This window comes from Athalia rosae, chromosome 2 (assembly GCF_917208135.1).
Source record: "Athalia rosae chromosome 2, iyAthRosa1.1, whole genome shotgun sequence".
Taxonomy (NCBI): domain Eukaryota; kingdom Metazoa; phylum Arthropoda; class Insecta; order Hymenoptera; family Athaliidae; genus Athalia; species Athalia rosae.
In genome coordinates this window covers 821,482-836,336 of record NC_064027.1, presented here as the reverse complement: position 1 = coordinate 836,336, position 14,855 = coordinate 821,482, and the positions used below count along the sequence as shown (strand labels likewise).

General features: G+C 37.3%; 1 protein-coding gene across 2 annotated transcripts; it reads left to right on the top strand.

Moving 5' to 3' along the window:
• The first annotated feature begins 268 nt into the window (after positions 1 to 268).
• On the top strand, positions 269 to 14,831 carry LOC105691501 (oxidative stress-induced growth inhibitor 1-like). Of its 2 annotated transcripts, none has more exons than XM_012410019.3 (7): positions 269 to 1,032; positions 11,670 to 11,832; positions 12,014 to 12,375; positions 12,764 to 13,044; positions 13,125 to 13,393; positions 13,504 to 13,926; positions 14,041 to 14,831. In XM_012410019.3, the coding sequence occupies exons 2-7, from the start codon at positions 11,760 to 11,762 to the stop codon at positions 14,304 to 14,306; spliced, it is 1,674 nt and encodes a 557-aa protein (XP_012265442.2). In that variant the 5' UTR covers positions 269 to 1,032; positions 11,670 to 11,759; the 3' UTR covers positions 14,307 to 14,831. The 2 variants fall into 2 exon arrangements, with proteins under 2 accessions (XP_012265442.2, XP_048507000.1); XM_048651043.1 differs by lacking the exon at positions 269 to 1,032 and adding an exon at positions 8,878 to 9,775.
• Positions 14,832 to 14,855: the final 24 nt, after the last annotated feature.

The window sequence follows — 14,855 nt, the reverse complement described above, 5'->3', positions numbered from 1 at the left end:
ATTTTTAGAGATTGTCCGTTCCCTGATCTAATTCAAACAAATTTCGATACCGTGTAGAATGTAAAGATAAGAAAATTATTGAATTTTGTCGTGAACTCCCAGAAGACGCCCAGAACTTTGAGAAATTCTTGAATAAACGGGACTGAATAAAAATTAACCGTGTATCCTTGAAGTTCGAAGGAAAAAGCGACAGGAAGTCGGAGCCCGAGGTATAGCAGGATTGGTCGTAGATTTAGATCTGGGAGAACAAGAATGGGGGTGGGAGAAGTTCGACTTGTGCTTTGGCACTCGAAGTCGCCGACATTCGACGCATGGAATTCAGTTCGCCGGCGACCGTGTACGCGTGACGGTGTGCTTTGTAAATAATTAAATTAGTGCCGCGTTAAAGCGGAGAGCCTTTTTTCTGAGAAACACAGACGGTTTAAAGAATATATTATCGTATAACGAAATTTCCGGGTTCTTATCGCCGCGCTAACTATAAGTAATTAAAACCAAAAATTATTAAACACCTGCAATAAATAATATTAATAAATTAAAACTGCAATTTTTACTACCGCAGATTAGTCGTCCCCTGTTACCCTAAAAAAAATTATCTAGGATATTCAATAGTAAGGCTTTAAAAAGGAAAAAATCAATTAAATAACTAAATAAACTAGTAATTAGGTATATACCCAGAAGTAAATGCCTTAATGAAACAAAACAATAACAACAGTTATAATAATCAATTGAAGAGGAATAAAATTAACAATAATTTCATATATCCTATATTCTATTTATTGTCAGCCAGTGTCTTATACCACACTTCACAAACAATACAATTTTACGAGAGTTAACAGTATAATATTATATAACGATATATCATATATCTACGATATTCTATACATAAAAAAGTTGATATATTTTTCTCCATTAGAGATTTTCGATACAATATATTTTAATAACGTTATCTAATTACATTGAAATATAAAACACCACCTTACACCGATAACAGTACATCAATCGTTACGACCGCTTCGTTGGAGCTGTGAATAGGTAAGATTGTTACAACATTCTGTGCAATAATTCTTGGTCGAAATAAAAACTGTGCATGGTGCAGGAATAATTCAAGAACACGATCCACTTACGTATAGAAAAATTTATGCACCCACTAATGTAAGCCATGTGTCGTAAGTCCTTGTCTATTTTTTTGTTCCTCGTACCATTAAACGCCAGTTACATATAATTATCGTATTTTATTACGAGTAAGTTTTAACCCATAAATTACTTTATGATGTACGTACAATTTTCCACATACAGTGTTTGGACACCGTACGGTGCTTACGTGATAACTCCCGCTTTAAACGCTATCTACACCACCAATTAAACGCAGCAGTAATGCGGTAATAATAGACACGACGATTTCCCGATGTTTTACACGACCTTGACCCAATCTTAACCCTATTAATTCCACCGAAACAATGAAATAGGCACGACACCTGAGTAGATTTTTTTCTACCCGGAATTCATGGAATCTAATGTGCGAAGGATTACAAAGGGTAATAATTGAGGGATTAATCCATTATTGCACTTCGTAAGACACCGATGTCCGTACTATACCTTCAGCAAAAGCTAACTTCCGATATTTCTAGTCGCGCCGTTAACATTATTTGCGGAACACACATCATCGTGCGCGCATTAAATTGATTTTACAATTTCCCGCTAACGACTACAATAACCTATAGTTTTTACTTCCACCTCATGTATTCATGTATGCCGCTTCATCGATCTCTGAGCTAATGATGGTATACGTACGGTACATAAAATATACCGTATGTACTTGGAAACATGGGGCATTACATGGCAACTCTGGTAACTCCCGCTCTACGCGATTCTTTCCTATTTCAGGACCTTGAAAATACGTAAATTTTTTTTGAAATTGAAACTAAAAAGATCGACCATACTTTGCCAAAAATACGTTATTCCACGCCCGTGAGAGTAATAATCACCAGGACGAATTAGAAACACGAGATACCGAGGGTCAGAACCCAGGCGAGTTGACATCGAATGATACATCGCGTTGCTGTTCATCACTTATTCATTTGGAAATTTCAGTAAAATATCACTTTCACATAGATAATATCTCTAGTTTTTATCTGTGAGCTGAATGATGATTGATCGATATTCGATCGATTCTATAGATTTGAAATGAAATTACGCACGCGTGATAAACATCTCGCTATAATTACCTACTCGAGTGTGTAATGTAATTTCCTCGGGATGATTTGAATGAATAAATAAATGAACAGAAGGCGAAAGGTGAATACACGCGAAGTGTATTAGTATTCGTGATATATCTCGTGTTCGCGCTTTGTAGAGCAAAACCGTGATCCGGAACATTGAACGTCCTTGAATTGCGGGCATCGATATGTATATCGTGTGTTGGTATAAACACACGTGCATTGTGTGTTACTGTGAAAGGCGATAGCCAGACTTGTGTTACGTTTCCCTCCGGATATAAATGCGGAATCTGTCTTCGCACGCCTCATCTTTTTCCGCGCGATAAGAATGAACGGATGTCGATCGTAATAATTGTACCGGCAATTGATAGGTGATTCGTTCGCTCTTGGCATTTTTTCATTACTTCAACTCTTATAGGCAAAATGCAAAATCGGTGATCCAAATTTCACGGCTCATACATATATCATTTATCCATTGTGGTATATTATCATCTGCTTTCCTTTTATCTTATTGTTAATCAAGTGTGTGCGGTTTGGATTAATCAATTCGCACGGGACGAGAAATTTTCAATGTTGCAATATCGTTGATGACAAACAATTATTTTTGATACGATAACACTTATCGATCGCAGCGGTAGCTGTCCCTTTTCAACACCGGTGGACTCGTGTATAAAACCACACACACACACGCACGCCTGTATAATTTATTGCAATATGCAGTTGTATTTATATAATTCGCTAATGCGTATGTAACCGATTAGCCATGATAGCATATCTGCGGTGCAATTTATGTCTACGCCTATTTCCGCGAAAAGATATGACGCTACTTTCTCATACACATCGCTGTCTGGTGAATTTGACACTTACCCAATTCAACGTTATTTGCCTCAAAAATCAACAACAAAAAATATACTCCAAAATTGTACACAACGACTGCAGATGTGCAGAGCACGTCTCCGATCTGTAATCGGGATCTGATTTGACGCCCTATCTCCCGATCAACCTCGACATTCGTTACTTCTATTGCGGAATAGATACCGTACTTATACCAATTAATTATCAGGAACGTGATTCGCACGATATGACGCGTGATGTAAACGCGCCTAATTTGTTTCATGCTCCCATATATCTTTGGAGAAACCCGCGTGACTATATTTCGTTTGCTGTACGCAACCTTCACGGTCTTGGAACCGAGTACAGAATTTCCTGGTTTTTCTCAAGAGCTATAATATATGTAATGGTATACACTACGCATGAATAGAGTATGCTCTGGGATATGAGGCGATGACGTATTTCATCGATTCATCGTCGCTAGCTCCGTGGTGTACCCGCCGATAATTGTAAAGCTGGTCGGTTGTACGATGTGTGCGAGTGTCGAGAAGCTTGTGTACGCGCAAGGTCTTCGTGCGTACATAAAATATGAAATGAAAATGGCCACTAAAAATGATCGATCCTCTCACAGCTAGAAAAAAAAAAGTCCATTTTGTCGGCTTATCGTGTGCGATCGTGTATGAATTGGGTAGTAATTCTCCGATCGTCTTGTGCGTGATTCAGCGATTCTTCGAACATGTATCCGTATCGCATATCTATACAAATGTTTCAAAAAACCGCGTGATACATTTGTACTTATACATATAAGATGCTCAATATTTGTACGGCATATTAATAATATTAGACTTATTGTTTGGCAGTCACCCGAATCGTGCAGTCCGAATTCTGAATTCCGTGGAATCAAAACTGGGGAAAAAACCCAAATTTCATTTTATTGCGATTGCATTTTAATAATCACTTTTATTTCATACACTATATGCATATAGGGAATGATATTATTATTTGCATATAATGACATGGCCAGTGCGAATGGTGAACCAAAGTTAACGACGATAAGAACTGCTTGACTAGCGGTAATAATTACGAAGCAGTCAATTAATTTCATTTGATTAATTTCGTGCGGTTCCATGTACAAATAATGTATGATATTTTGCATATTGCATGCGCGCGGTAAACTTGTGCTAATTCAGGTTATTGTTTCTTCGAACGTGAACACTTCACTCGGTGAAGTTTCCTTGTGGCGTAAGGTAAAAAGTATTACTGCGGTCGTGCAGGGCACAGAGCGAGCGAAATCAAGCCATACCTTTAAGCAGACATCATCGATCCGAATGAACCCTAGACTACTCTCTGCAGCCTCCCTGCGAACGATGCTCCAAACAAACCTTTAGATATTATAACGATACCTATAATTATACCATAATAGGTACGGCGCAATTATGTGAACGGGCGAAGGATATAAAGAACAACGAACATAGATAAGAAATATTTGCGATCAAATTTATCTCGCGCTGAAATTGATACGACACGCGATCATTCGTATCGAATTTTCTTTTTTTTCCCTCCAAATTAAGCGATCAAAAATGATATCGATTGCGAATATATCCCATCGTAGGCATAAAATTATCGTACATGTAAAACCTCGTGCAAAACTTTGTGCATAAAATATTTGTAATTTGATAAATTTCTCCGCAAAATGATATTGATAAAAGTGTCTCCGAAAATTCGATGTCGACACGTTCGCGAACCCGTTTCGAATGTATAACTACGTATAATATACGATTCGCACATAAATTCGTTGATCGTTTGCTGTTGCGCACGAAGAAAAAAAATTAACTGAAAGAGAAACATTAGACCATTAATATCATTAATGGAAAAAAGAGAAAAAAAAAACGTGAAACGTGAAACGTGAAACGCTAAAATTAGAATCGAAGAAGAAGAGTTTTCACTAATTACTGGGTGTGTAAAATAGAATCTTGCCTACATACGTCGAGTCGTAAATGCGTAAGATAATTTGTTTCGTGTAGAAATTTGACAAAATATGAGACGTTATATTGCTCCGACGATGTAACTCGAAATATAAGCGATGACCGTGTAGTGCGGTAAATCAGTAGGAGCCACGAAATGTTACTTAAAATAAAAAAAATAAGGAACGATGAGGAAATTCGAAAGTAGAGGAACATGTCACACGTATGATGCGAAATTTATTTTTGGAAAATTTTCAAACACATTTTTGTTTTATTTGGTACTTTTCTTTTTTCGAGACCGCATACGAGGGTAATCGGACGACCGGGTAGATTCGATCGTTCCATAGAAAAGTATCGATGTTCTTACAGTATTTGAAATATGCGGAAGAAAAACTTACGATAAAAATGTAAAAAGGAAGTTACAGCTTTCGAAGACTTTTTTTCGCGTTTGATAGATTATCTATATAATTTTGCGAGTTGTACCTTAATTTGTATCTTCACAGCTATAATTAAATTGTTACCGACCGCAATTTGCATGATATTTCTATAAGATAATTGCGAAAACCTTGGCGTATAATAACCGGGTACGTCTCGAGATATGTATGACAAAGTTCGATGGGTTTTTTCGCACGCATTTCTCTAATAGGTTTTTGTGGTCATAATTTAGATGATCGATGAGCGATTTTCCAGGCAGATTACACTCGAACTATGAGTAATGATCGATATAATTTATGACCTTCAAAGCAGTCTTTTATTTATACGCATTGACACGACGATAATATTGGTACGTGTACTATACATTTTACACGCGACGATCGATAAAAACCTTTTTTGCGACGCAGAATATAAATTTGCGCCGCAGTATCGCATACCCGTGTATATTTTCACTTCGATGAGCATATATATATATATTTAATTGTAAATTGATAACGTTATCTTTTTACCTAATATAATGCTTTTTTTTTTACATAAATCAACTATGTAACTTTCCGTATGATCTCGAACACGTTGTTCCTACTGGCGCCGATCCATAATCATGCGTGTCCATTGAACTCGCAAATCTTTTTCACCCGATGCCGATTTTCTGGCGTGTCGCGGTTTTTACCATACTATATTGCATTTATTGCCATGTTTGATGTAATCAGACCAATGATCAGAAATTTCAACCCCGTCACCTGCAGCTCAAGTATCGATAAATCTCCTCATCGACTGATTAATTTCACCAATCATCCATGTGCCAAATGTGTTAACTGATTTCACATAAATACGCCAATAATCGAATATTTGATACGAATCTTGCACTTCGATAAAAATTAATCGAAAAAAATTCATTAACCTGATACCGATGATATATATATATACGTATAATTATTGCCATAGAATTGTCCTCTACTAAAATAATCATCGATATAGGAAGTCCCTACCCTTTCTAATCGATTTCCAACTTGGTTAATTTTTTTCCGCCTCGCGGTATAGGGTAAGCCCTGACGCCTACCTAATACGCGACAACATTATTTCGACGAAAATATCCACCTTCGTGTCGAAACTGAATGTCCGAAATAACGTCGGAATAACATTTCCTAATGCACGTATTCGGTCATTACACAAGTTAGGATTACAGTTCTCTACGTGTAGACCTTATGACGATGACTTTTTTGGCTCACTTGACTCGTTCGGTAACATATGAGCGGTCGAAATACTTCCCGGCAAGGGGAAATTCTCGAAGCCATTCTTCTTCTTCATATACTACATCTATATTTAATTCAACCGTGATCCTGAACTTCATGAATCCTTACCACATTTGATATTCCGTTATGCAAGATGTGCGTTGGTGCGAATTTCTCTTCTTGTTTTTCTTCGCGAGATCGTAATTTCTAATTTTGCTGCGGATGTATGTATGTACGTAATGTAAACTTCTGATCTCACAGAGTTGAACCGGGAAATAAGTAGTGCAGACATTGAAAAGTAGAAATATATCTTCGGTCGTAAAGATGCGATTGGCAAAAGTTCTGAGAGAGAAAGAGAGCAGCGAAGACCGCGCATGTGTAAGCATCGATAGTGTGGCGATGCGGGGATATTACTATTACAATCATCGCTATTATTATTCTATATTCTTGTTTGATTTTGGAACGCATTTTTGTTTCTTTTGCAGGCCATATTAACGCACGTACCACACACATGGTTTACGCTGTACGGACACGGTATCTGATATCATGTAATGAGAACGGAGCCTTATGCCGCGCAAAACGGAATTCCACGAATTTATATCAATTAAACTCTACAGGAATCATCGTTAATGTCGCATCATCGTTGTTATCGTGATATAACACCGGTCGCAACGAGTGATTAATAAAAATCGCGGTGTCGTGTGGAGGTGATGACAATATTTTGCGCAACTCGTGTAGCTTTTCACTAATTCATAGCATCCAATGAACGTACAGATAAAAACCGCGTAACCCGCGATGTGGTTTACACCGTACACGCGTGGTGATCCTGGGGAAAAAGAAATTGGAAAATGAAAAAACGAGTGACGGAAAATGTCGTCTGCAATTTAATTTTCATAACGGCTTACTCTAATACATCGAATGGTAAACAGTGACGCTCGATGACCGTCGCAATTTTATTCGCAACAAAATCGCGCAATGTACTTATGAGAAAAGATAACTCGGTATCGATAATCGCGACTGAAGTAAAAAAAAGCATATGATTCACCGCGGCACCTCTGCAAATCAAAATTAATCGCGAACATAAAGTGGCGGCCGCTGTACTCGGAGATACGATCTAATTGTGGATGATGGTATATCGTACGTGTTCGATATAATCTAAACGATTGATTCGGTATAGATATGCTAAATGGTGAAAGGTTTTTCGGAATCTCCCCGCGATCAAGATTACGCGCTTATTATTTGTTTAATTGGGTATTTTTTCGTACCTTTTGCGGAGCGGTCGATATACTGATTGGCATCAAAGTCGTTTCACGTGTGGGATAATGTCGATTGATTTTTTTATGAAATTATTATGTTTCCATATCACCCAAGTACAGCTGATGCTTAGATAATTGATTAATATCGCCAAAATATGATATCGCCATCTGCGATGCAACTATTACACTCGAGGTACCGGTATTGCAAGTCGATGTAATCAAAGATTCGAAATTATTACTCCGAATTTGGCTGAAAATATCATCGATTTTCAGCTGAGGTGCCCTCTTTGCCCTAGTGTGAGTGTTATTATAGCAGTGATATGCAAGAATGATGGTAATGACTCGATGCATAAACTTGTAAAGTATACGAAGTCGACGATACGAGGCTTATATAATATCTCATCATCTAAGGTCAGCACAGGGTGAAAGATCGAGTTCAAGTTGAAGAATTCTGTCATCTATTTATATAAGAGAATAAAAAAATTGAAAATGTCCAGTTTAAAGTGATACACGCGTTGCGGCGTTACTACGTATCACAATATACATTAACCGATCATTAACGATCTATAAAAGAAGCTCTTGGACGACCGCGGCCTGTGTGCATATTTATACATACATCTGTGCGGTCTATAAAAAATTATGTAAATAATATAAATTATGCGAATAGTATAATGGTGAAAGTTATATACTATATTAGCAACGCTTAAGGCATTTCGTAGAATCTGTTATAGGATGGTAATATCTATGGGTTACAATAGGTAAAGTGCCGGGGGCTTGAATAGCAATCGTCATTATGAGAACATATCGTCATAAATTCGACTTTGATTGATATATGGAGGTAAAAAAAAAATGTGAATCATTAATTTTCCAAATAATTGATAGGTATATTATTCCTGCAAATCACGCACCAACGGCGATTTTTTCATGTTTCATATAGTACCAGGTACTACGTCGACCGTATATTACTTTTCATTTGATTGACGCCTTTTATTTTTATCAATAATTGAAGAAATGAAAAAATTTAATTATTGATGAATAACGGACGATATTTTCATGATATACACTTTTTTGCTTGTACAAAATTGATCGCTTATCGATTTTATATCACCATCTTGATTATCAGATGCAATTTGTAATCAATTCAGTTCCAGCAAAGTAAAATGTCAAGTACCGAGATGCCTATAAATGGAGGAATTAAAATAAAATCGATATAAATTTGAATCTTCAATTTTAGTTCACATTAATCAGCAGGATTTATTTTGCACTTTTTCAGGTTAAAAATAAATCTTCAAATTCTTACATATCCATCCATCCATATTTATATCAATGGCACTGACCTTCCGATATATTTCGGTATGCGGTGTGTTATCTTTATCCGCTCTTGAATCCGCGCTAGTCACGTAATATATTCTTTGCGGTGCGCCCACTCGCCGCGCTGAAATCTTATCTTTTTTTTTCTTTTTCCTCCAATATCTATCAGTTGCGATTTCTCATAAAATCGAGCTACTTCTTTTTCCTTTTCATTATTCAACCTGACATTCCGCCGTGAATATTTGAGTAATGTACAGCTGATCGTGAGTCATCGACATTGGGTTCATTGTAAAAAGAAAAGTGCCGTTCGTTCAAAAATTCACTGCCAAAGATTCTTCAAGCCACAGGATCTTCTCCTGATTAGTGATATGAATCAACAACTCAAGAAGACTTTCCTCATATACGAAAATCACGTTAAATGTCGAGGCATTCATTGAAAGCCAATCAAGTTAAACAAGTCTCTCGAACGGGCCTGGGTTCATCGGGGGAAAAAATTTATTCTCGAATGAAAGTAACTCACAATCAGAGGGGTGAGACTCGAAATTTTTCTTTTTATTTTTGTGGAATCAGGATCACTCATTGTCAGCTAATGCCCACGAATGTGTCGCCGTATAAACTTACCTCGCCACACTACAGGTACCGAGAAATGCAGGTCCGGCATTGCTTCAAACCGGTTAGCGCATCCTAAAAGTAATACCGTGCAATGGGCGTTGTTCAGATCGCGTATTGACTATCTAAATCCTACCAATGAAAAAGAAAGTACTTCATAGGATGTATCGAGGATATAGGCATATATTAAAGTAGGAATTAGGATATTCGTCTCAATCAGGTAATTTTATGTAAACGCCTATCTATCTGTTCAAGTCACCATTCGCGATAATTATTTTCATTAATAGCCTGCGTGTAATATATGTGACTTGAGAAGATTGACCTAGTTTTTTCAGAATACTTATATAGTTAGGTATACGTGATTGCTGTATAGTATACATATACAGCCCGAATCGCCTGAGGCGCCTAATAGGCAAGTTGCCAAATTTTTTAGTGGTGTTTCAATTTCTAGGGCTAGTTTTTCAGGCATTTTGATGGCACGTGACTGAGATGAGAGGCGATAAAATGCGAGCTGTGAACTGCACGGAGACACCAAAAATTGAAAAGTTCCTGCCTTGGTGAATTCCGTATCTATTTTCTTTTATCCTAACGATGATTGCAACTTATGTCTCCAGTCTATTCATTTATCGAATGAAATTTAATACGTTGGGTCTTTATGTATAATAACTGGCGTTTAAGATCGTTACGTAAGTCTGTCTGTAATAATTAACCATCGTTGATCTTCAGTGACCTTCAAATTGCTGAATTCGAAGAGTTCAACGATATAAGATTAATTGCGTCTAGATTCTGATGTCAGCACCCCGACGACTTGTGGGGTCACGTATAGTGCTGTACGAAGCCACCGATACTAACGATAGGAATTTGTAAAAAAAATACAAAAAAAAAATGGAAAAACCAATAAAAGAAAAACTTTGGAACGTATTTATTTAAAAAAAAAAAAAAAGAAATCGAGCGACACGAAACGGTTGATTATAATTTTGACGATGAGTATTCCTAAATCGTATCTGCGACAAGCTCCAGGCGTATTCGAATTAGTCGCCTCTAAAATTAATGGATCAAAAAATTCCACTCACAACGTAATATGTGATATATGTTTAACAATTTTATTGTCCGATTAAGAACAATTGAGCATTTTACATTTATTTGTCAAGTGAGAAGAATGAGAAGGAATCGTTGCATTGCAACGCAATTAATGTTTTGATTAAACTAATAATCCGTTATGTTCGCTTAATAAGTATGTACGGAATGATACAATGGGATTGCTTACGTTTCATGTTGTAATCAAAACTTGCTCGTCATATACCGCGTAGATAAAAATATACATTGGACTATATTTATATATAATTTTTCCATGGGTAAATATTTTCTAATTTTCTGAATCGCGCGTGTCTATGTAAGAGTCGATGTTTCATATCAAATAATTATTAAATATTTTCCGATCATAATTGATATCATTATATCACACCGATATCGCGGAAAATTACCACCGAAACTTGCTAGGGTGAAAAGGTAAATGCGCGTCGGGTGGGGTGTAATATACGGCTCATGAGTAAATTTGTTTAACTTTTACCGTCAATTTATCATTTGTCGGTTTCAAGTTGTAGATATCGGTTGCATATGTATACATTAATTCTCCCCTTCGTTAACATTATTGACAATATACTGCACGTGCTTTCCTTATATCCGCAGAGATTGCGTTATTCATTGAACGATAATGTTTTCGTTAATGTTTGATAATGCTATTACTTTGTTTTGTCGGTCACAAGTATACTTGAAGAATACTAACATCCGTTTTTCTTTCTCACTCTTTTGCAGGACATAAGGAAATCTGCAAGACTGATTAACATCTTTTAATATAATATACAATCATAAAGGTATCTTCTCTCCAATTTCATTCGCAACAAAATGTTAGAGCATAGTCACCACGAACAAGAGTCGGGGGAGAGCGACATTTACTACAAAGATGTTGTTATCATCGGTAAGGCCCACATGTATTTCATTTTTATTTAAAACTGTAACGATAAGTTAATGATTAAAGTTTGAGTCATCTACCGAAGATGTCATAAATTGGTTTCTCCACTTTGATTATCGATTACAATTGAATCTAAATAACATTAGTATTCCTTTCAATTATATTGAGATGATAAATCATTTTTCAGGGAACGGACCCAGTGGTATATGCCTTTCGTACATGCTGGCGGGAAACTGGCCTTATTACACAGGAGAACCTCACCCCGGCGATGAAATGTTGACTGCACGTCTTGCCAGTGAAAGTGGCAGCGGTTTGGCTTCAAATACACGATGGGGACTCGAATGGTTATCTCTGGGACTGGAAGGCAGGAATGGCGGAAAACCCCTATCCATTTTAATGGATCATTTGCAGCATCCGTGCACTGACGCAGGACTCGATTTGCCACCTCTACTAACGTGGCACCCACCTGGTACAAATGGTGAATCGGCAAACCACAAAGTTTTCGATCACGTTGTGCTGGGCAAAGGTCCACCTGGCGGTTCTTGGCAGGTGACATATTGTTACTGAAATATAAAATTAGCGTGAAATATCTTATCTTAGCGGCTTGTTAGTCAAAGTCTTAATCAATCAGTGGAAGATTTAGCACTTGTCATGATTATGTAAAAATAGACCTTGATAAACATGGTCACATTGTGTAATTAGGTCGTCATATCTATTTCGCTAATCCTGCAGGCTATCACTGCCTCGCTAAATTCATGCGACAATGTTTTAATTTGAATTTTTATTCGTCGTTTGATCTGAGCAATTAATTGACCAATGATGTTTATCAATATGTATAATTATAATAACATAAACATAGTTAATTCAAATTGCACTATGTACCGAGTAACCAAGCTTCGATAACGTAATTCTGACGTGTCTCCTCTTGAAATTTCAGGCAATGGATCCCAACGTGTTAACGATCAGTCTGAGCAGATGGATGTCTTTGCCTGGTCTCGATTTCAGGAGTTGGGAATTGATGGTAGAAGCCGAACAGCGCGAAGCACACGATCAGACTCTGGCCGCTATGGGAGCCTCTAATTTAGTCACAAATTACTCATATTTGACCCATGAAAAAGTGAGCAGCTCTAAAGGATTAGGGAGAGTTTTGGTCGGTACAGTAGCCAAATACTTCAGGGACTATGTGCGCCGACAAAAGCTAGAAAAATATTTTTGGTGGTGCGTAAGAATTCTTCGACGCTGGTTTTTTATCTAAAGATTTCCGAATTACATTAATTAAACTACGATTTTCTAAACAGTGGAACGACTGTGACGTCTGTAAGACCAGCGCACAATGAAAACGATGGTGATAACGCACAAAACGCAACGGAATACGGATGGCTGGTAGAAGGTGTAGAAAATGACACCGGAAAACGTTTTCAGTATCGATGTAAGAGGGTAGTTCTAGCAACAGGCGCAACGGACTATTCTAATCGTTTAGGACTACCTGGCGAAGATTCTAGCTATAAATGGCTTACTCACGATCTCAACGATCTAGAAACAAAACTCGATGCTATAGCTACGCAACGTGAGTTTTTTCAAGATCGGTTAAATGTATCTAGAGAGTAGCGGTACTTTGTTGAACTTTATACTTTTTTGATAATTTTTTTTAATCGCCAAATGATGTTGGTTTTTCAGATCGCAGGGAAGGTGGACCAGTTGATCCAGTTTTGATTGTCGGAGCAGGTCTGAGTGCGGCAGATGCGGTAACAGCTGCTCGATTCAAAGGTATACCAGTCCTACATGTTTTTCGGAGGAACTACAACAACGGTATCAACAATACGGAAGATTGGCCCAACAATAATGGCAAGGGAACCAACAGTGGCAGTGACAGACTGCGCTGGCTCCCTCCGTCTATGTACCCCGAGTACCACAAAGTTTACGAAATGATGGCTGATGGAGGAACCAATTATCCCTTGTATCAAGCTCTTGCGAATTACAATCTTGTCGACCTACATCCTCATTCGGATTTCTCAAACAATGAGAAGAAATTTGTTACCTTATGCGCACCTAATGGAGAACTTGAATCATTCGCGGTCTCAGTTGTGGCCATCCTAATTGGTAGGTTTTCCACTGAATCGATCACTTATTATTATTTTATAAATTTTTTATCAACTGTTCATATCTTTTTTTAAACGTTGTGAGTGTATTTCAAAGTATATTTATGTATTACAGGCTCGCGACCGGACCTATCATTCTTGGATAACGGTGGTCTTGGACTAGGAACGGATCCGACCCGCCCTACCGATGGACGATCAAATCCTATCCTAGTGGATGATTTTACGTACGAAGTAAAGCATGCACCAGCTAAAGGTCTATACGCCCTTGGACCTCTCGCAGGGGACAATTTCGTTCGTTTTATTCCGGGCGGAGCCTTTGGAGTTCTCACACACATACTGAACACATTATCTAATACGATCCAGAGAGCCAAAAAAAAATGAAGTATCAGTGATGGCGAGCGATGCGTGACAACATCCTTGCTAAGTGAGTCTTATCTTCATCGGGTATCTCTTCAGATCAACTTCAACCACCTCGACGTGCTATTCACTTCATTTGCTCAAAATACGGTGTTAATAACGTAATCGACTAATGTTGCTGTGTTGACGTTATTGCCAGACAAGTTTGTTATCCAAATTACCTTATGTTTGGAGAGTAAGCATTTTTTTTTTTTTTTTACATATGTTACTTAGATCAATTTTATATTGTATTTATTTATTCTCACAAATAATCATGGCGACAAAATTATTTATTTATATACGAATATCTTGTTGAATGTTCGTTTAAAATGATTCAGCGATAACAATGTCAGCGATAAACTGATTTTGTTTGAGATTTTCTCAGTGATCGACGCAGGCTATATGGTTTGTCAATCTGTGATAATTTGAGAACACAATACCTGGCCTTGTTTTGTATTTCACTAGATAGTTTATGAAATAGCTAATGATATTAAACTATATTTATCAAAACTGTGGAATGTTTCTTTGCTCCTT

Excerpts from the sequence above, each read along its gene's own strand:
- LOC105691501 (XM_012410019.3), top strand. The coding sequence starts at position 11,760 with ATGTTAGAGCATAGTCACCACGAACAAGAGTCGGGGGAGAGCGACATT. Across the intron at positions 12,376-12,763 it reads CACCTGGCGGTTCTTGGCAG|GCAATGGATCCCAACGTGTT; the intron begins GTGACATATTGT and ends TTGAAATTTCAG. Across the intron at positions 13,394-13,503 it reads CGATGCTATAGCTACGCAAC|ATCGCAGGGAAGGTGGACCA; the intron begins GTGAGTTTTTTC and ends TTGGTTTTTCAG.